At 37.7% G+C, this 21,385-nt stretch overlaps 1 protein-coding gene and 1 long non-coding RNA gene across 6 annotated transcripts; one reads left to right on the top strand and one right to left on the bottom strand.

Annotated features, from left to right (window-relative positions):
• Positions 1 to 97: 97 nt before the first annotated feature.
• On the bottom strand, positions 98 to 21,385 carry IFT57 (intraflagellar transport 57). 5 transcript variants are annotated; one of them, XM_072297651.1, is made up of 10 exons: positions 21,120 to 21,385; positions 19,071 to 19,245; positions 18,046 to 18,208; positions 16,705 to 16,823; positions 15,840 to 15,996; positions 12,874 to 12,988; positions 12,463 to 12,659; positions 11,396 to 11,540; positions 10,140 to 10,317; positions 98 to 346 (listed from the first exon to the last, which is right to left on the bottom strand). In XM_072297651.1, the coding sequence occupies exons 2-9, from the start codon at positions 19,220 to 19,222 to the stop codon at positions 10,154 to 10,156; spliced, it is 1,212 nt and encodes a 403-aa protein (XP_072153752.1). In that variant the 5' UTR covers positions 19,223 to 19,245; positions 21,120 to 21,385; the 3' UTR covers positions 98 to 346; positions 10,140 to 10,153. The 5 variants fall into 5 exon arrangements, with proteins under 5 accessions (XP_072153752.1, XP_072153753.1, XP_018916032.2 ...); XM_072297652.1 differs by lacking the exon at positions 98 to 346 and adding an exon at positions 8,669 to 8,803; XM_019060487.2 differs by lacking the exon at positions 98 to 346 and having other exon boundaries at positions 10,135 to 10,317.
• LOC140224177 (uncharacterized) lies at positions 1,136 to 10,132 on the top strand. Its single transcript, XR_011899419.1, has 2 exons — positions 1,136 to 5,297; positions 7,529 to 10,132. It is a non-coding gene; the product is annotated as an uncharacterized lncRNA (long non-coding RNA).

Genomic DNA, 21,385 nt, shown 5'->3' on the forward strand with positions numbered 1-21,385 from the left:
AATTGAAGTTTTATTTAAATTTAAGCTCCTACTTTCAGTACATCTGTTCTCCATCTTAAACGTCCTCCAGAATACAGGCAAAAGAAGAACAAACTAGTTTTAGCTTAGACACACTGTATGCACGAGGGTGACTTAGATTTATTAATTTTTACAATTCAGTGTGGACCTGGTGGTGGCCATCACACACACCTTACATCATATTCATGAAACGAGGAAAATGGTCTCAGTAAAGGTAGAGCGTCTGCTGTCAAGGTTCAAATCTTTTATGCCAAATCCCACAGTCAGCTGACTAATGTGTGTGCCTTAAAGCTGATACACTGACATGCCATTAAATCTGCTGTCATACCTGCATTAAGACTACATATTCTATATTTGATCAGGGTATCTACAAGTTTCAGGAGGAAATTCACACTCATTAGGGTTCCTTTGACCAGAAAGTGAAACATTTTCGGAATGATACGATTAATATTCTTCCGCTATGCATCGAATCGAGTAGTGATTTCTGATAATAATCGAAATCTCTTTTCTTGGATTTAAAATATATTTAAAATATACATATAATTCACCCCAAAGTTCTCACTTTTATGGCCAGGGAGCAAAGGTGGAAAAAATGACAATGATTTAAAATCCTTTGTTTTGACAGTTCTGAAAACTTAGAATGAAGTAAAATAAATACTTTACTACTTAATACACTTTAAATATTATTTAAATATACTGTAAATATTATTTAAATATACTTTAAATATTTCAGTCTTTTTCTTATGAATTCCAGACTTTTTGGATACGAAGTTCCTTCAACTTTCCCATTTTCCTAGTCCTGTTCAGACTCTGTTCATACATAGACACAGTTCTGTCTGGCACAGTCCATTCTCGATTGCCAACACAAACCGCAATGATTGAAGCTTCAGCAAATAGTATTCAAAAGGCTACCACTCCATAATTACAATCAACATCAAAACGGGATGGTAAATTCAATTTGGTGCCACATCTCAATACAAAGTTAAAATTTTTGGAATGAGCAATTCAAAATGGAGCTTCCCTGCTAGACCAAAATATTTCTAGATTTATTACAATGAAACTACCATGAAAATCTTTATGAAATAGTATTATTAAATTTTGTGTCACGAGTACAGTTTTCATGATAACTTCCTAAGAAAGTCGTAGCATCCAGGTAAAATGTCATACTTTAATTCTCAATTTTTTTGAGTCCTCCAAGAATGAAGTCTGAAGCTTCCAGTTAAAAATTCCAGAGGTTTTTTCTTACACATCATTAATATGGCTGTAGAGAAAACAATAAGCCCCAGGAATTTTTTAATAAATTTGAAAGGTTAGTTAACGATTTATCTGATTGTGGTGAGTTCATAGATGATAAAGAGAAAATGCAGTATCTGTTACTCACCCTCCCTAAATCTCTATTTTATATGAATGCTCTAATTGAGTCAGTCCCGGTGGAAAATCAGACGCCTGAATATGTTAAATCAAAAGTTCTTGCAGCGTTTCAAAGAAATCAATCCAACGCTACCGAGGAGGCAACACAGTACAGCTAAATTCATTTCACATCTCAAGAGGAAATATAGGAAGGCATCAAAGAGAACAACGGCGGTATAGAGGATCGGCAAACTCAAATTGGCATTCAAACAATGGTTCAAGAGGAAATAATGACTCAAAATGGCGTGGCAGTTACAATCGAAGAGGCAACAACAATAGAGGTTCTGGTTCTAACAGGCGGAACTGGAGAGGAAACTTTCGCGACAGAGGCAATAACCGAGGAAGAAGATACATAGGGCAAACCTATAATACTAATCAGGAAAGGTATCCTTATAATAATGACAATAATTATTCAAATTCGTATCAAAATGAAAATCATTCTGACGAACATTCAAACCGAAATTTTAACCAAGAAAATTATTTTGCATCTCCATCAGAGTTTTTAAACTATACTGTAATTCTCGTAGACAACTCTTTAAATTCAAATAGAATTGAAACATCATTTTTGTTGGATAGCGGCTGCACACATATCTCCAATTTACTTTGAAGAGCTTGTTGCAACATTAAAGGGAGCTTGTTGCAACATAAAAGGAGGAACATGAACGCACCATAATCAGAAATGGGCCTTTTTTTCGTAAGGTAACTGTCCCAGCACAAATGAAAATAAAAAAAAAGCAATATCCTAAGCCTTAAGAATCTTTTCTGTCTGTATCATAATGACAAGAAGAAAATAAACCAAAAATAATAGAAGGAAAGTGAAATGGAGAGTGTCCTCTCTTGGCGACATCTCTATGAAAACGCGACCTTGTCATCTTCATTATTTCCTCAACATCTTTCTGTGCTCTCTCTCCTAAGTTTCTTTCATCTAAAAAAAATAGAGTCTTTTTCCGTCTTGTGAGTCAAAATTAAAGAGGTAATAAATTATTGAAATTTTGCTCTTTGTTCTAATAATCAAAATTTCAGGAAGTTTGAAGGTACCCTCATATTGAAGAACAGTTTTCTATTTAAATCTGTCAAAGGAGGTTGAACGAAAGATAACCTCATGGTAAATTGGTATTTGATGTATTTTTCTGTGTAGTAATTAGTTCTTTGTTACTTTTTTCCAACAGAGGAAGAGATGAAATAAGTACTCTTTTCACAACATATTAGAATGGACAACCAATCATGCTGCCATTCCTCTCCTGGGCTACAGGGATCACCAGCCCAACACTGCCATTGCAGAAGACTTTGCATACCCAAGAGGACAGGCTCTTGGTTGGACATCCTGCGAGTCTGGCAGCTCTATGACACTGCCTAAACAAATCAAATCACAATTTTTCACCACTGCAGTTTTCACGGAGGAAATATGAGAGAGAAACAGTTTTGTGTAACACCTCAAATGCATGTTTGGGGGTTTTCCGAGCTATTCACCGAGGGTTTCAAGTATTACCAGTTGAAGTGATACACTTCGTTTCCTGAATGCATTTCTTCCTATTATCAGCGCGGGCAGCCATGCATATTTTCCTCTTATCAGCGCGGGCAGCCATGCATTTCTTCCTCTTATCAGCGCAGGCAGCCATGCATTTCTTTCTCTTAAGAGCGCGGGCAGCCAGCAAATCCTCACAGAATTTTATTATTACCGTTCTTCGTATGAGTTTGGAAGGAAATGTCTGAGTTTGGCAATTGAGAGCCAGTAAGTAATTTGCCTTGTGTATCATCTCTCTTTTTTCTTCCAGCGGGCTGCAACAACTGTCATTATTGACCCTCTGTAGTTAGATTTAATCAGTGTTACTAAATGTGAATGATTTCTATGGCTACGAATTATTCATTGTCTTTTATAAGCTTTTTGAACTCTTCTTTGTTTTTCTTGAACTTTTATTACCTAATGTATTGTTAAATTATTTCCTTAATATCTGGTATTTTATGCACTATGAATGTTTGCTGTTTTCCAAGTGTAGTACAAAGGTTTACTTTCAGATTATAATTCGTTCTCAAAGACTTTCTTTCAAAGGTACGTTCCTATCATTTTTTCTCTATTCATGTTTTTTTTCTGCCTAACCTCTATTCTCTGTGAGAAACGCGGATATCTGCACTCACCGAGTCCGATATTCACGCCCGACAAGAGCAGGGCCTCTCGACGCTGGGCATCACTGACATCTCTGATGATGTCGATGCATGGGTTGATGAGCAGGATCTCAATGAGTGGTTAACCACACACTGGACCACCCTCCTAGAGGCTAGGAAGAAGGCTTTCCAACTTAGCTAAAAAGATTTTCTCTTTTCTTTTAGTTCTTCTGGCAATCCTTACCTGCTGATAAAATGAGTTATCATTTCCTGAGTGATATTAGTGTTTATGTGTATATAGTTTTCTAAAGTGATCAATGTGTGCCGCTTTGGACGACTGTTTGTTATAAAGTAATATTTTATAGCCTGTTAGTATAAAGTGTGTATTTTTTCGTCTGGACTTTGGACAAAATTGAAATTGGAATGATCCTAAAATATGTATCGATGATATATTTAAAATTTTGTATCTATATCCCTTTTTCCAAAAAAAGATCCAGGTGATTCAATTCGCGAAAGATAGATTACCGATTGGAAAGTTTCTTTATTACTTTTCCAATGGAGCGAGAGATTTTGATGTCAGGCCGTTGGAAGAAGTCGACGAATCATTCAAAATCAAAAATGTAATAATTTCCACCACGAAGAACATCCCCCCCCCCCCCTGAGGACGAGGGGAAAGTATTTCCTATTAAATCCGGTTCCAGTAGAGTGAAGCAAGCGCAGCATAGGGGGGAGAAGGGCACTCTCCCATGCTACCTTGACACGACAGTCACTAAGTACACAAAACGTCAAAAACAGGCAGATACCCCTGACGATGTACAACCAAGTACATCTGAAGATGATGATGAAGGAATATTTCGGCCAAGGAAAGAAGGTAAAGGATACATATATTAATTACTGATAGTTCATGAACGAGGTGGAGATGAGCTGAATGCACAACAGTTCAATGCCAACGGCTGCAAGGCAGCCCACGATCTAGTCAAGCAGCGGCTTCTCGAGGAGAGCTACGACCTTGGTATAATCCAAGAACCGTATATTAAAAGAAGCTACGGGCAATGGATCATACACACTAATGGCACAGTCGGGATGTGGGTCAAGAGACCTGAACTGGTAGAGGAAATACTGCAAGACCAAGCAGGTATACTCGGAGTCAAAATTAAAGGGATCACTTTCGTCAGTGTACACTTCTCTCCAAACAACAAAGTGATACAGGAGTACGAAAACTATTCGAATGCATCCCTGCATTCAGCATTCTGCCTTCCCTTTACAATAGTTGGCGACACCTTTGCAGGAATAAAACCCAGTTTTTAGGATCCTAATTAACTTTTTGCATATGCATTATGGCGCATTCATTTTGGTACGTTAACTTTTTTAGGCGCCACAATGGCCCAGTCTTGTAATTTTAAGATTTGCCTGTAGAAGGCAGAGCTCCGTCTTCACTTGGAAAATACAAGGAGGGGTTTTTCAAAAGTAAGATCTCCAACACGCTGGTGGACCACATAATTACGTTAGGCGAAATCCGACGACACAGCCTCGTTGGGTACCTCCTCACCTTTAAAACATGTGATCGACCGATCAGCTGACGTGTCCAGTTGTGCTTTGGCAGTCATTTTAGTCGGATCGCGCAATTCTTGTTCCTGCCAGGTCAGCTTCGATGAGTCTTCCAATCGCCATTTCCGCAAAGTGCGGAATTCGCGAAGTGATTCGGTTCTTGGATGCAAAGGGCGTAAAACCCATATCGTCAATTAGTAGAAGTGTGCGGAGATGAGGTTATGGACGTGAAAAATGTCTGTTGGAATGAATGCTAATTCATACTTCCCGCACTCAATACAAATCGGTGTTGTACACCGGTGACTCGAGTAGTCACCACAACCTCTCTGTACTGTGCCTATCATTACTTGTTGATTACTTGTTGCTTGTTCATCATCATGTCCTCTGCAATAACGAATAAACTTTATCCGTGTGATTAAACGAATCTTTTCCTTCCAATGGAACCATACCAACTTCCAACATGGTAGCAGAGCCCGGTTAACGTATGTATCCAATCAATTCCGCAAATTAATTTCGAAAGTGACAATTTACTCAAAAGTCTTCTACCTCGTTACAACCTAACCTCTGATCATGCCGGTAGCATGAAAGTGCATTTCTCTTCTTAAGTGCCTTCACTTATCACAACTCAACGGTGAAGAAAAGTTCTCTTAAAGTTCAAGGGAAGTGGCCTCAAAACATAGCCAAAACTTTTAGATGTTCCAGACTAGCCTATTTGTGTCTGATGAGCAGTGCGTTACGGGTTACCCAGTAGTGACGAAAACCCCTGTTGGTTACGGGTTAACCAAAGGAAAACCCCTGTGAACTCATCATGTAGCAGCTAAGCAGGACAGGAAGGAAGACATCGGGTAAGCCTCCACCCAGATTCAATTAAAAGGCCACAAATGAAGATTTAAACGGGTTTGGACAGTGCCAAGCGGCTAAGCAGCTAGAGGAATTCTCCGAGTGCATCGACGCAATCATCATCAACTTCTTCTTCATAGTGCATCGACGCATCTCACACTCTTCTCAGATGTTCTATCTTCAGTGAACAGAGCAATTACAAGACAAGTGATTAAAGGTACAAACTTTACCTATACTGAATAATACTTAGTGATTAAGCATCTCCCATTTACCTCACAAATTAGCAACATGCGTAGTAATTTTTTTCATTGTATACCTATCTCGTTTGCATGAGCATTAATCTACAACATTTTCTACTGAAGAAACTTATTAAATCATGTCAACGTTCAAAGCGAAAGTGCCAGTCTTTGACGGCAAAGACTTTCACAAATGGAAATTCAGGTTAACTCTTGTAATGAGACTAAACAATTGTGAAAAGGTTATAACTTTAGAGGAGAGACCAGAGAATATTACAGCGGACAGTTGGTTAGAAATGCAAGTGAAAGCTACGAACATAATTATTTCTAGTGTTAATAACACACAAATTAATTTGCTCATGAATATTGAAGATCCGAAAGAAATGCTGCAAAAATTGCAAAACATCTATGCTGTAAAGTCGGAATCTTCTAGGTTAAATACTAAGAGAAAAATTCTCGACCTTAGGCTCAAAGATAATGAAAACCCTGTTAAATTTATCAACAAATTTGAAACATTAATGAATGAACTCAGAGACTCTGGAGAAACCGTATCTGATGAACAAAAACTACAATATTTACTGTTAGCCCTACCTAAATCTTTAAATCATATCATAGACTTAATGGACAACATTCCTGAAGAAAACAAAAACGCTGAATTTTTGAAAAATAAAATAATTTCAATTCACCAACGTGATGCTCATAAAAGTGATGAAAGTAGCTATACCGATGAATTATCCAATCAATTTTCTGCAATGCAAGTGAGTAATAAAAATCGAGGTAAAAGAGGTTTTCATAGATATAGAAATGAATGTAATAGAAGTAGAAACTCATCGTCTTTCAAAGGTGACTCGTCGGCAAATAATAATTGGAGAAAATCCAACGCCCAAAACTGGAGAGGAAAAGGAAATGGTCAAAATTACCATCCTCATAATTCTTACCGTGGCAGAAATTTTCATTCTAGAGGTTACCGAGGGAATAGAAGAAATTTTAGGCAAAGAGGAAATCAAAATAACTGGAAAAACCGATACACAAATTTTCAGTCTAGCTTTCCTCAAAGAGATACAGAGTCACACAATAGTAATCTTAGATACAATGATAATTATAATTATTACAATTATTCTAATGATTGGTGTACTGAAAACGGTAACGGTACTACATCCAATCATAGACCGAGTAACTCATTTTCCTTTTACTCATGCAATAAACCTGAAATAACTCATAATTTCTTCAGCAATGTCGACCATAAGAAAAATAAATCAGTTCAATTTCTTCTCGACAGTGGATGTACTGATCATATAATTAATGACGAATCACTATTCTCAGAATTTGTAACTTTGGAAGAACCTAACGCTATTACCGTAGGAGATGGATAGGTTATGGACGTGAAAAATGTCCGTAAATGGTGCCGTGAATTCACAGCAGGTCATACCGACATTCACGATGAAGAGAGAAGCAGCCGGCCGTCGACTTCTGATGAGACAATTGCAAAGATTGAAGCAGCATTGCTTGAAGATAGAAGAGTGACGCTCAAGGAGCTTACTTCCTTGGTTCCTGATGTTTCTCAAACCACCATTTACCGAATTTTGACTGAAAAACTCCAGTATCACAAAGTGTGCGCCCGGAGGGTTCCGCGAATGCTGACGTATAAACACAAACAGCAACGAGTGCAGGCTTCACAAGAATTCATTGAGCGCTATGCCAACAAAAAGGATGATCTCTTGAATTCTATTGTTACAGGTGACAAAACATGGATCTATCTGTACACACCCGAGACCAAAGAACAGTCTCGTCAGTGGATGCACACAACTTCGCCAAAGCCTAAGAAATTCAAGCAAACCCCGTCTACCGGTAAGATCATGGCAACCGTTTTTTGGGACTCAAAAGGAGTATTGTAGCTTGAATACATGGAGCCTGGAACCACAATTAATGCATTGACTTATTGTGAGACTTTAAAAAAATTGAGACGAGCTATTCAAAACAAACAAAGAGGATTGCTGACAAAGGGTGTGAACTTTCTTCACGACAATGCCCGTCCACATGCAGCCTGTCTTACTAATGATCTCCCGGCTCAATTTGGATGGATTGTCCTTGATCATCCCCCCTATAGCCCGGATTTAGCCCCCAGTGATTACCATCTATTCCCAGCATTGAAAAAACACTTGGGTGGACAGCACTTCGGCGACACTGACGACATGAAGGAAGAGATGGCACGGTACTTCTGAGAGGTGGCGGTACAGCATTACGATGAGGGCATACGGAAACTGCTCCCAAAACTACAAAAATGCATCGATTGAGACGGTGATCATGTTCAAAAATAGCTTAGGATATTACCTTTCGAACCATGAAATACTTTTAGAAAATATATGCTTTTATCTACTTGAAAAAATTATGGAGACCTTACTTTTGGAAAACCCCTCGTACAATGTATTTTTTTCTAAGGGAAGTATCTTATGTGTTCACAGAAGCTGCATAGTTGGCCAACTGCAGATGATTCCACAATCATGATATGTGTATTCAAATCTTCAATGTTGTGTGTTAAACTTGTGTACCTCCAGTGATGCTCAATATTGTTTATCTAATGATCAGTTTCTGTCACATCACCTATCAAGCGTGTGTAACCATTGCCTTCATAGTAATATTTCATTGTGCTGTAAAATGAATATGAAATATCATCACTTAAAGTCTTCTAAAATCTTGCTCATATCTTTCCTCTTGTCACCAAGTTAATGTTTCCCCATAGCTGTGAATATCATTCCATGTCTATATGAACTGTAGACAATGACCGTTCAAATTTATCCTGAAAGTCATGTGTGACTTTGACCATTAGGAAGAAAAGAATAAGTCATAATATGCTACAGCATAAGTTCTATCTTTTAATGCACAAACTAACTATGTCTTCAATTCTATTTCGTTCACTAAACAGCAATATTTGATCTGCTGGGATAGACCTCATTTTCAAAATTAGCGAGGGCATGTACAATTTCTTTTGAAATTTTGAATAAGTGTCACCAAGAAATACGGAAACAATGGATGGTCTCTCAATGATAATAGATGCCGGGAAGAAGGCAAGCGAGATCATAGAAGAAGTCCCAGATAAACTCACCACACCTGATTCGATCTTGATAAAGCTGACTTCACTAGCCAAACCTGAGTTGCCGTGGATTGTGCTCAGAGCTGATGAAGACCTCAAAGATCACTACAAAAAACTACTGAAAATACAACACGATGATGATACAGGTCATCTCTCCGGTTTCTGAGTTGGCCTAGCCATGATAGGGTGTATCAATACCCAATTTTACTCAGACATTAAAGCAAAACTCGCACAGGAGCTAGTAGAATTAGTAGATGCTGATATTGATGAGTTTGCAAAAGAGAAAAAGTTAGACATTGATTCATCAGAACTAAGTATGTAAACCCTGGAAAATTATTCTCTCCAGACTTCTCAGACCTTTCTAAACTTATAGATACCCTGCTAATTAAGTGTTAGAGGCTAGAGAATGGCTGTAACTCAGGCTAGATGAATTGAACTGGGTAGAAGAACCATGGCAAATTTGAGAATTAGTTTCAAGGAGTAGTGAGCTGAGCTACTCATATTTTTCCTTTTGACAAAAAATCAGAGTTGAAAACAAAATATTGAGTGTGAAAACAGGTAACTTTAAATGAAGCATACGGAGAGAACCTCTTTTTCTTCTTTTCAACTTGATGTGGTTTAACTTTTTCCTGGTGCGTTCCAGACGAATGTAATCCGGAACAGTAAAATGTCTTTTATATCATAACGAGCTGAGTCCTTCATATATTGACTCTTCTTTTCCGGAGACAAAGGCGTTGACATTACTGCTGATCATTTCCGCGCAGGAACTTTTGAACTTTAAAAACTCTTTAACCCGATGTAAGCACATGTATTAACACTCTTTAATTAATGTGTCAGTAGCAGCACAATTCTCAACTGGAGTCGTTTAGACTTTGAGTTAAGATTACACTTACTTTTTTTGGCTTGATTACGAAACAAAAAGAGCATCTGCATTCACATAATTTTGTGACATTGTTTTATCACGAAGCCTAGCTTTTAGTAGATTATGCTCCAGAACGCCCAATTTTACATCCATGCTTACGATATCACCTTTCACGATGCTGATGGCTTTCTTGAGATTTACCAACGGAGCTGAAATCAGAAAAAGTTTTTGATTAGGTTGAGAGTTTGAATCAAACCTAGAGGCCTTACATATATGAAGTCCTGAATACAGGGTTGCCACGGACTTTAGAAAATGAATTTCCTTGACTTTCTCCCGATTTCCTTCACACAGTTTGGTAAAATTCCCTGACATAGAAAGATATGCCAGATAGTCAAAAAGACGTAATTTGAAATAGTTTCCTGGCAAAATTTGTTGTTTGAAAGGTCAAACCTATTCTAGAAAGCAAATGGAGGTGACTTGACAATTTTTCCCTAACACTTTTGTCATTTTTCCTAACATTTCCAGGTTTTCCCTGATTTTTCAGAATTTCCTGACACCTTCCAACCCTGACTGTTGCAACCTGTTTCATAATACAAACCAGTTTTCATATTTTTGAGAAACAGCCTTGTGTGGATGCAAAGCACCTGCAAGGATTCCTGATTTATGGATACTGAGTCAAATCATTTTTTAGCATTTAATTTTTGTGCTTGGTAGACCTGCTGATTGATGAAAATAGATATCATTCTAATAACAGGTTCATTAACAAATATAACCTGATACAACCATTTTTCACACATTATAGATCAACCATGCTGAATATGGAACCTTTCCTTCCCCGGCTGGAAGAAGGCCCATCAAAAAGGGGTTAGAGATGAAGAAAGAACACTCGGATATTGGTGGTACAGGCGAACAAAGAACAAGACTGACGAGCGACGCCGGACAAACAAAGAAATACACACAAAAAGAAAGAAAAAAGAACAGAAACTAAAAACTGGGTTGACGGGTTTAGCCCCCCGTCAGGGCATACTAAGTTTCACACTTACATTTTTTGAGAAAAAAGGAAGAACCGATGTGAAACGACAGACCGAACAGCAGAGCGAAAAGAACGAACTTGAAGAACGAAAAAAAAAAGAGAGGGGAGCCAAGTAGTGCTAGTAGCCGCCACGCGACCACTAGCGCTACTTGGCGGGCTAAAATTTTGAAAGGTGAAGGGGTAGGGGGAACACCCCGTTACAAATAGAGAGCTAGTCTCTTGCTTTAATCAAAGTTATTAATTCCTATACTTACACCCATCCGTCATACAAGAGCTTCTATCTTCAATTTTCTGCTTTACTGTTTCTAGAGCACTTGTTGCCTGCGATAACTGACGCTGACGTTCTTCAATGCCACCACTGAGTTCTTGGAAACGATTTGTCACTCGAGCTAGTTCATCCTAAATCAAATTCAATTAAAATTAATACACATCTGTTTTTTGTTTCAGCAAAAACTGGACCTTTCAAATTCCTATTTTTCTCATTTTAACAATACGCTCCTAAACCCAGGATTGTTTTGTGATGGAAATTTAATAGTTGTACAATTTAAAAGGTGATTTGAAAGGAATGTCTTTACTAAAACTCAAGGATTGAAGAATAGGGGTTTTCATGAAATTGGTGAGTATGTATTGAATCATTATATTTTAGGAGGCACCATCTGGGTATAAAAATATGCATCAACGCAAGTTTGTTCCATCTGCCTAAGGCCATTGTATCCTCCATTAGGTAATTTTTTCCAGATTGCAGCGGTACGTAGGAATAGAATTACGCCAAACTTGTTCTTTGACTAAATTTGAACTGGATTCCTCTGGAAAGTAGAGGGGCTTTTTTTGACAAAGGCTTAGATAAGATAACATAACATAAGATAATTATATTTATTTGTATATAAAGCCATGTGGCTATGATACATTGTCAAGTGAAAAAAAAAACCATCTATGGTTTATATGCATATAGATCATACATATATACATAAGGATTAGGTTACTTAAGAATTCCTTAAAGGAATAATAAGGCCTTTTTTGGAGACAGTTTTTTAATTTTTTCAGGAAAACTGCCTCCCTCTTCCTTGAAGGCCCCCCGCAAGGACGGGGATAATAAGTTAAATATTTCCACTGCTCTGCGAATACACGCTTTCCCTCCTGCTTTTTGTTTTTCTTTTATCGTGGAAGTTATGCCTTGTATTAAAGTTATGCGCTGGATGCATGTGCCCAAACTAGTTATGCACAATTCGCCTGACTTCATCTGTATAAAAATTATATATCTACCTGAAAAAGGGAAGTTAGATTAGAATCATAAGGGAAAAATGGATAGTTTAAAACAAACCTGAGCAATACGATATTCTTGAAGAAGCTGCTCCAACTGACTATTCAACGATTTTTCTCTACTGGTGATTTTATCCAAGTTTTCGACTAGATCAGAGCGTAATTTATCAAGCTGGGGTCTTGCAGCCTTCATAATATCCTTCGTTTTATCCCTATACATTTTCATTTGGTCTAAATTTGATCGCCAATCTCTGGCATCTATGAAAAACGGAAAGAGCACACATTGAGATTTGCACACGAAACTGACTTCGGTCTTTTGGCTAGGGGTCAGAGCATATCAAAATTGTAGTGATCTATCATGACCTGATCAAAAACTACTGGTGAAATCGTGTGCAAGATAACAACAATGGTGCTAAAAAGGGTGACAAATAAAAATAGAGAACAAATGTACAAGCAAAAACCCATTACTCACTTGTTTTGATTATGACTCGTAGTTGCGGTAAAACCCGTTCCAATTCTAATTTCCAATCGTCGAAGTTTGTCGTTGACTCTAAAATTTCATCAGCTTTTGAAATTGCTTTGGGTACCTGAATTGGGGGGAAAAAAATCAATGAGATCAAGTAATTGCTGAACTTTTTTCTGCCGAAATTTGTTTGTGGTCTGAGCGGAGAAAGTGATTCTGGCAGAAAAATAGAGCAGGGGTTTGCAAAACGCAATACATCTTTACTATAGCAGACATAATAAAGTAATGAAAATAAATAACAGCAAGACACCACTAGACAAGTCTAAGTTAGAAAATAAGCGCCACTTGTTATCTCTTCAAAATCTTGCGTACAAAAGAAAATTTACACGATGGGAAGTCCAGAAACCAATATATTCAACACAGAGCAAGTGGTGGTTAGATAATATGGATGATATCATTTGCACTTTTGCCATTTAACCAATGGTAATTGTTTAATTTAATATGCACTTGACGCAATTAGTCGTGCCAGCATCTCAGCCAGTGTCATAAAGGAAATCTTATCAAAATCAAAGAATGAATGTTTCGAGACTGTAAACAGGTTGTGGGACTCGATTCCATTGGTCTCACTTTTGTATGCTGTTGAAATTTGGGGTCTCAGATACGGTGATCAAATAGAAGTTGCCCTAAGTAGATTCTTTAAATCAGTATTTAGATGGCAAAGATGCACGCCCCACTATGCCATCAGAATGGATCGTTACGTTCACAGGATATTATATCCTGTGAACGTAACAATTCCTCTGTTTTTTGTAAGTAACAATTTATTTTTCACTTGATCTCAAGGGGCAATAAGTTTTCATTAAGTATATTTTCACAGCCTACTTTACTGAGGAGTATTTTTAGTTGCAAAAACCAGTTGAATTTTGGAACATTTACATCTCTGGAATCTAATTCCTTTAGGCACTTAAAGCAAATTTTAGGGTACCTAGAGTCATCCATATTTTTAACCTTGGCTAACCAATTCAGTGCATTTTTGATAACTTTTACTTCAAGTTTACATTTACCAGTCTCCATTCTGATGGCATAGTGGGGCGTGCATCTTTGCCATCTAAATACTGATTTAAAGAATCTGCTTAGGGCAACTTTTTTGGTGGATGATGTTTGGAAAAACAGATTACACCATGTGAAAGAGCGCAAAAAATCAGGGCCTCATAGTGCTGCACAAAATTTTCCAGAAACAACAGAGCTTCAAAACAGTTTCAGATTTTCGAAGCTTCTTGCTGAGTAGGCAATTTTCATTGCAGGGACTTAGGGAAATTGCCTACAGAGCAAGGGGCTTCGGAAATCCTGAGGCTGCCGCAACGGATTCATGCTCCAGAGTTTGGTAGCCCCTTGCTCCGTAGGCAATTTCCTTAAGTCCCTGCAGTAAAAATTGCCTACTCGGCAAGGAGCTTCAAAAATCTGAAACTGTTTTGAAGCTCTGTTGCGTCGAAATGACGCGTTTCTGGAAAATTTTGTGCAGCACTATAAGGTCCTGATTTTTCGCGCTCTTTCACATGGTGTAATCCGTTTTTCCAAATATCATCTACCAAAAAAGTTATCGCAATTTTAAAATTCGGGAATGCTTGTAACGTCCTTTCCCAAAGATGTACGTCCTTGAAAACACAAAAAATGAACAGAGCGCTAAAAAATACCCCCCTACACCAAGTTTCAGCTACTTACAACAAAATAACGAGGAGTTACATTAATTTGAAAGAAAAAAAATGGCAACTTTGGATGCGCATAGCTCACTTATGAAGCGTTTTTGGGCATGTGTGTATAGGAAACAATAGTCATATTTTGAGCCAAAAAATCGACCCTGAAAGTTAAGTACATTAACGCCCAGACACCCTGTAGAGAAAATAAATGCATCATCCTTTATGCCTCATTATATACCACTCTCCCCAAATTAGCCTTGTAATAAAAATAGCTACCATAACTCCAATAGTAACTTTAAAGAGAAGACACTCTTCAGTCAAATTAGATTAAGTAACAAAGACTTCTTCATTATTCAAGTGCATTAATCCTTGTATAAAATTTGCGTAAATGAACTTCGGTTCATTTGTAATATGCAAACTCTCGAGAACCTTGAACACCTAATCTTTGAATGCCCGATGTGAAAAACAATTAGATTTTCCTTAGAGATTAGAAATTCCTGGGAAAATACTCTAGAAACCTATAGTAACTGCTTGAATATAACGCAAACAAAGAACAAACTTCTGATATCTACAAATATCTAACTACAGCCATGAAGATCAGATCATTTGTGCTAAATGAATAATTGTAACGTCACCTGTTAAGCCCAATTCGCACTATCAAGCTTTCCGTCCGGCTTAGTTGGGCGGGGACTTTCGTCCGGTTTTCCGTCTGATTAGCGCCACCAATTGGATGAGGGTTGGACGGAGAGTAATTGAATCAATTTTTTTTTAATTCAGCTTTCCGTCCGATTGTGCTGGATGGAGGGTTTGGTGGTGTGAATTGGGCTTTAGAAGTCATGTCAAACCATCCATTTATCAGAAGACTTCAATCGCTTCTTTGCCTGTTGTGACTGTTTTAAAGCATGTCTATCTGAATTTTACTGTAGTGTATACCTAAATACAAAACCTCCCCCCATTTGTAAATCCTTCATGGGAAGAAATAAAGTGTTATCTTATCTTATCTACTTTAATATGTTTTATCTTGTTTCGAAGTTGATTTCCAGTCTTCCAATTGCACGATTTGTTTTCCTCCAGTTTGAAGAGAAAACATGGCGCGTAGTGCTTTAATTCATATAAATTTCAGAGGCCTATTGAAAGAGGTAATACAGTGCCAATTGTAAGTAAACAAAAAAACCACATGGAAGTGTGAGAAAAAAACCGAGATTGTTAAAAGAAATGTTCGTAACATCCTGACATGGATCATCATTTAAAAAAAAAATCGGTAAATACTTCAACACTTACATTATTCACAGCATAGAGATCATCAATATTTAATAGATTCTCTTCATCTTCATCTGAATCTCTGGCCATAAGTTCATCTTCGATCTGCTCTTGTAAAACTTCGGAGTCGTCTTCGGGTATCACCTCCTCAATAGTTTCTTCTTTTGGAAATTGGGGCCTGAAAGTTAACAAAGCATATTTGTTCAAGAATATAACACTATATTTCAGAGGAATACTATTAAAATTTGAAAAGGGGTAAAAAGGGAGATAAATAGATACTTTGATCAAAACTTTGAAAAAATTGATGTACCAAACTTTGGAATATCTCATCAGTGCCTTACAAAAAACTAAAAGTCAAGAGTAGTAACGTTTTAAATGCTTTTACTGATAACTATTAAGGTTTCCAGAACTGGCCTCCATGCAAACTCAAGAAGAAATGGACAATTTTAGGCCGCTTATGAAATGCCAAACCAATGGTTTACAAAATTAGATAATCTGAATTCAATAACCACGGTATCTTCAATGTTTTTCTAGCTGGGGGGAGGGGGGGTTGCAGATCGGAGTGGAAGCTTTCCAGTTCCAGAAACAGGAACTTTCTTTGGGGGGGGGGGGGTTTCCTAGGAATTCCTGGCTAAGATCTACTTTTCCGAGAAACTTTAAAAGATCCCCACACTTCCTCTCAAACTTTGAAGTGTCGCAGAGAAAATTTGCAGGCTTTCCCATTCCTGGAAAACTGTGATTCCTACAAGGAAGACTCTGAAATCGTGAATGAAATGACAGTCATAGTGACCACGTTGACTATCAGATGAATTTTCCCTTACTTGAAGTTGTAGAAAAAATAACCAATTCACAAAAATAAAATAAAGGAATATTCTGTAAAACATACTTGAGCCATTTGTATTTTATGTTTTCCAAGATCTTGTTGCACAACGAATCTAAGATGTAAATGACATGTTGTCCGTGACCTTGTTTCAATTTATTTGGAGGAAAATCTACATCAATTTCCTACAAAGAGATGAAAGCACAGCACATTATAAAAAGAAATGTGTTATTGTTAAAAGGATTCATTTTATGGACAACTCGCAATAAGAATTAATTAATAAGCTGTGAAAATTCTTTCAACAACTTTGTTCGACAGCACAATTCTAAAATGGTGACTATGCAATGGCACTCAGGGAATGTGCACACGATAAGTCTGTCAAACTCGAGAGGGTTTGGTCAGTAAATCATCGTTTTCCACAGTTATTGATTAAAAAAAAACATCAATTAAGATGATATTGCAAGAGAAACTGAACCTGTGGCGAAATAACACTTCTGCATGTAAGTTACTTCAAAGTATGTTATAGCAATCCCGTTCATAACCATTGTTCAAATTTTACTTTAACCATAATAGATAGTAAAATGGTAGTGGGACGCTTATGTACTGACCACACTTCTCTTTCAAGGTTCGGTTGGTTCAATGGTATTGTGACAAAATAAAGACATTCTGAAGGAAAGAGTCGTAGCAAATGCAGCAGTGAGGCAATCCAGCGACACCGCCGTGTATTCTTCCACTACAGATTCTGCCACCATATTGGTCTTGACACATAAATTGAAGAGCAAGGAGCTTGCAGAACCCACATAGCATGGGGTTCTATTTTCTGTCAAGCGCTAATTTAGAAATTGTCTATTTTCTAGACAGAAAAGTAAAATAGAAAGAAAATAGATGTATCAAATAGAAGTACGAAAATTATTAAAAAAACTTCTATTATCTGTCTATGTTCCGGACACTAAATACAAGGAAAACAGACAATTTTGATGTCTACATTCTGTGTTTTCTCTATCTGTTCTCTGAATTTTGAATTTCTAAGGAATAGATAAAGAAAATATCCACTTTTTCTCTATTTTCAATCAGGTTTTTGAATATTTTTTCTAAGGAAATAGCCCTATCAATTTTCTAGACGGAAAATAGATCTGTTTTGTAGACAGGAAATAAACCTATTTCATTTGATAAATAGTGACACTCACTTTAAAATTTCTGTCAACTTTCCATAATGCTAGCTACTTTTTCTTTATTTTCTAAATTTTTTTCATGAATTTTTTTTTTCATGAAATATTTTCATTTTGCTACTTGGGAAGTTTTGTGCATCACCATGCAGTCCATTTTCTTGGTGGTATTTCACTTTGATGAGTGGTAACAGGGTGATGAAAAATATATGACTGATAATAACTGAAAATATTGGATTACCAACTGCCGAATTGCATCCAGGATACTGGCAATAGTGGAGTTTGGGTCATCATATTCCTGAGGATATTCCAGTATAATTCCAGCTTTGTTGATAAGGAAAACAGCCAAGGATGTGAACATAAAGAATTGTTCGCCGGGATTTGTTTGGATGACAAAGTAATGTCTGGAACATTAAAGTGAAAATAGATTCATCTAGATGTCAACAAATTAAAAGCACTGAAAAGAGAACTTGACTGTGTGTCCCAGCAATGTGCCTTTAAAGGCACAAGTTAAGTATTTCTGAACAGAGAAGGACAACAAATCCTAATTTAAAATTAACCACGAACAAGTTGGAAACGGTTAATCCTTGCAAGACTGAAAAACTTCGACATGAATGTAAAATCATGAACATACCCTTTATAGTTTAGGTACACCAAAAAAAAATTAACTTAAAATAGTGGTTGAAGTAGCATTTTTTTTTGTTTGTGAATCTACGTTGAAATAATGCAGTCACTTTTTTCAGCAATTGAATTGTTAAATCAGCAATTTAATTTTTTCCGTGTAATTTTCCATTTTTCCAGCATTCTGGTTTTTTTGTTCATGATACTTTTCAAAAGTTGATACAATCATGAGCGCTGTGCAAAGACTCGTTTCGGTATTGAGATGATCCTGAAACAAGTATTAACACTACTTTCATGGTTGCATGTAACTTTAAAAAGTATTATCAACCCAAAAAAACTCAGGACTGGAAAAATGGACCTTAGCCATTTTTGCACAACACGATTGATTTTGAAAAAATCATTCCTGATACTGGCTAAGGAGCTTGCAAATTTTACGGACAGTTTTTATGAATTTTCCATTATCCATCCTGAAGCTTTGACTCATTGCCAAAGGATCAATTTTGGGAGTTCCTAGCACCAAACGATACAGAATCAATCTGTCTGAGCCACAGTATATCCATCTCATTTTTTTTATCCTCACCTTTTACCCAGTTTGCCCTGCTGCATCACATTCATAAAAAGATGCAACCTTGTGTTTATTCTTACCTGCTTAGAGGCTTTACTTTCACAGTGTTGACAAACTCATTATCATAATTGAGAACTTTCAGCTTTTCAATCATGTCTTCCATGAGAATGATGGACATGGATAGAGGATCAACGCCAGATTCATCCTGTGCTGCAGCTTTACTACGACTCATCTTCTATTCACTTTCAGCAGCACCTGAGAAACAAACGTGAGGGATATAGCTGCTGCATCAACAACAAAAAAGAAATCAGAGTTAAATCAGTGGAGTCGGGAAAAGAAACATAACATTTCATCGAGAGGCAAGGACATTACTATGGTTGGTTGTTATTATGTCCTGAAAAACGGATTTAAAAAAAAAAGTATCCCCTATCTACTGGAGTTATGAGTCCTTCTAACAGTACTTATGGTGGTGAAATTTTTCATTCCCTCGATTTTTCAAGGATACACACCATGATACCACTTAAGGGTAAATTCCTCTTTCACCCAGATTCTACAAAGCAGAAGTATCACCTACATAAATTTTACTTAGAAGCAAAACTACAGATTATTTACTCTTTTATTTAAAAATACAATCTGGAGGCAATGAGGACTACTGGAGTGTAGGTAAGACAAATATATTTCAGAATGAAAAGAGCTAAGTTTTTGACAAAGATTTCTGGGTGAATTCTCTTGGTATTCCAAATGTTTCGTAGGATAATGTGTGAGTGAGAAAGAAGAGATTAGCGCACGTCAGTGTGCTACGCAGATCAGGGAAACAGCATTTCAACATGGAGCTAAAGGTGTCGTCGGATAAGTTGGCCATTGTTTACTTTCAGGTTTGCAGGAGTTTTCACATCACTACAAACCACATGAAAAGATCTGACTCTTGCAGAAGCGAGAACACAAGTTTGGATAGGTTTCTTCAAACCTTCAAACCTTGTAACACTTCAAATTTTGGCTGCATAGAAATCACAACCACCTAAAAGCCGGGTCATAATTGATAAGTCGTTTTTATACAATACGATCATGAGACAGATGTTTTCAAGATGGATAGTGGCGAATGTCGGTCTGTGAAGAGGCCTAAATTTGTCATCTGCACTTGCAAATCAAATGTAAACAATGGCCAACATATCTGACCACACCTCTAACTAAAATTAAAGGCTCTAGAGGTGTGGTCAAGACCAATCCACACAGGTCAGTCATTGCGCATCTTTTTGAAAGCCACTTCCCCGCCCGGCCCTAACTCGGCTGCACTCAATAGTACGTCACAATGGGTGCTCCCATAAGAAATACATTGCAAGCACTCAATAGTACGTCACTGCGCAGTAGAGTACCAAAACTCGTCCACGGGAATGACTGACCTGTGTGGATTGGTCTTGGGAGTGGTGGTGGAAGTGCTGGCTCCATGATCAAAATGTCCTGCGTTAGATTCCTGCCCAGGCATAAGTTTGATGATCTCACACATGGAGTTGCCTGAGGCTAGGGCTGTTCCATCGGGTGTTGGTAAGCTACCAAAAAAGGTCCATTAGGAGAAAGTTACGATAAGAGCGCTCTTACCGATAGCGATCTGAGTTTTCAGAGCTAACAAAAATAGCTGTTGCCACAAGTACATCTATTTTATGCGCAACCGCGCCAGGCAATCAGACAAACCAACACATGGGGCAACAGTGCATTGCCTGCAAGCTCTCAAAACTCTGATAAGGCGGACTGTTAACAATATCATCGCCACTGTCTTCACTGCCACCAGTTTCGGTTTAAGACGATACTGATAGCGTGCCGGCAAGAATCCATTTGAACACCCCTACCTGAGGCTGGTTATATGGCATGGACTGAGGGGGGATGAGGCCCTGGCTGAAAAAAAGCGGTAGTGGCACTAGCATGGAAAAGTAAACAATATGAGCACTTTCCGCTCTGAAGGAGCACATGGCAGCTGACTCAGCATCATGAATGAAATTCTATCACAGCTACGAATCAAAATGAAGATGTATTCAACATTGACTAATGTAAGAAGAATTGGAGGAAGAGACTTGTGCGGGCTTAAAAGGGGATTTATCTCCAAGGTAAATTGGAGAGGATACGTCCCATCTTACCTTTGTTCCATGTGTGATCGTTGGTGATAAGAAGGCATGGAGGGCAGAATGGTCAATGGAAGGAGGAAATACTAATACCAATACCGACTGGTCGGCAGAAATGGAAACATCTCGTTCTGGAACAGTCCATCATCTTGCTCACTTGGGATACGCTTAGGCCGCTTAGGATTTCGACTTGATTTTCGTTCACTTGTCGCAAATGAAGATAACCTCGTCGTAGTCAAAACAATAAAGATAAACCAACAAACAAACAGTAAGAGGGGGGG

The sequence above is a fragment of the Bemisia tabaci genome, chromosome 3 (genome assembly GCF_918797505.1).
Source record: "Bemisia tabaci chromosome 3, PGI_BMITA_v3".
NCBI lineage: Eukaryota > Metazoa > Arthropoda > Insecta > Hemiptera > Aleyrodidae > Bemisia > Bemisia tabaci.

What these genes read in the sequence shown, in the direction of transcription:
- IFT57 (XM_072297651.1), bottom strand. Translation starts at nt 19,222, where the DNA reads ATGAGTCGTAGTAAAGCTGCAGCACAGGATGAATCTGGCGTTGATCCT. An exon ending in AAAGTAAAGCCTCTAAGCAG is followed by an intron (nt 18,209 to 19,070) that starts GTAAGAATAAAC and finishes TTAATGTTCCAG; the next exon opens with ACATTACTTTGTCATCCAAA. An exon ending in CTCTTGTATGACGGATGGGT is followed by an intron (nt 10,318 to 11,395) that starts GTAAGTATAGGA and finishes TTCTGATTTCAG; the next exon opens with CTCCGTTGGTAAATCTCAAG.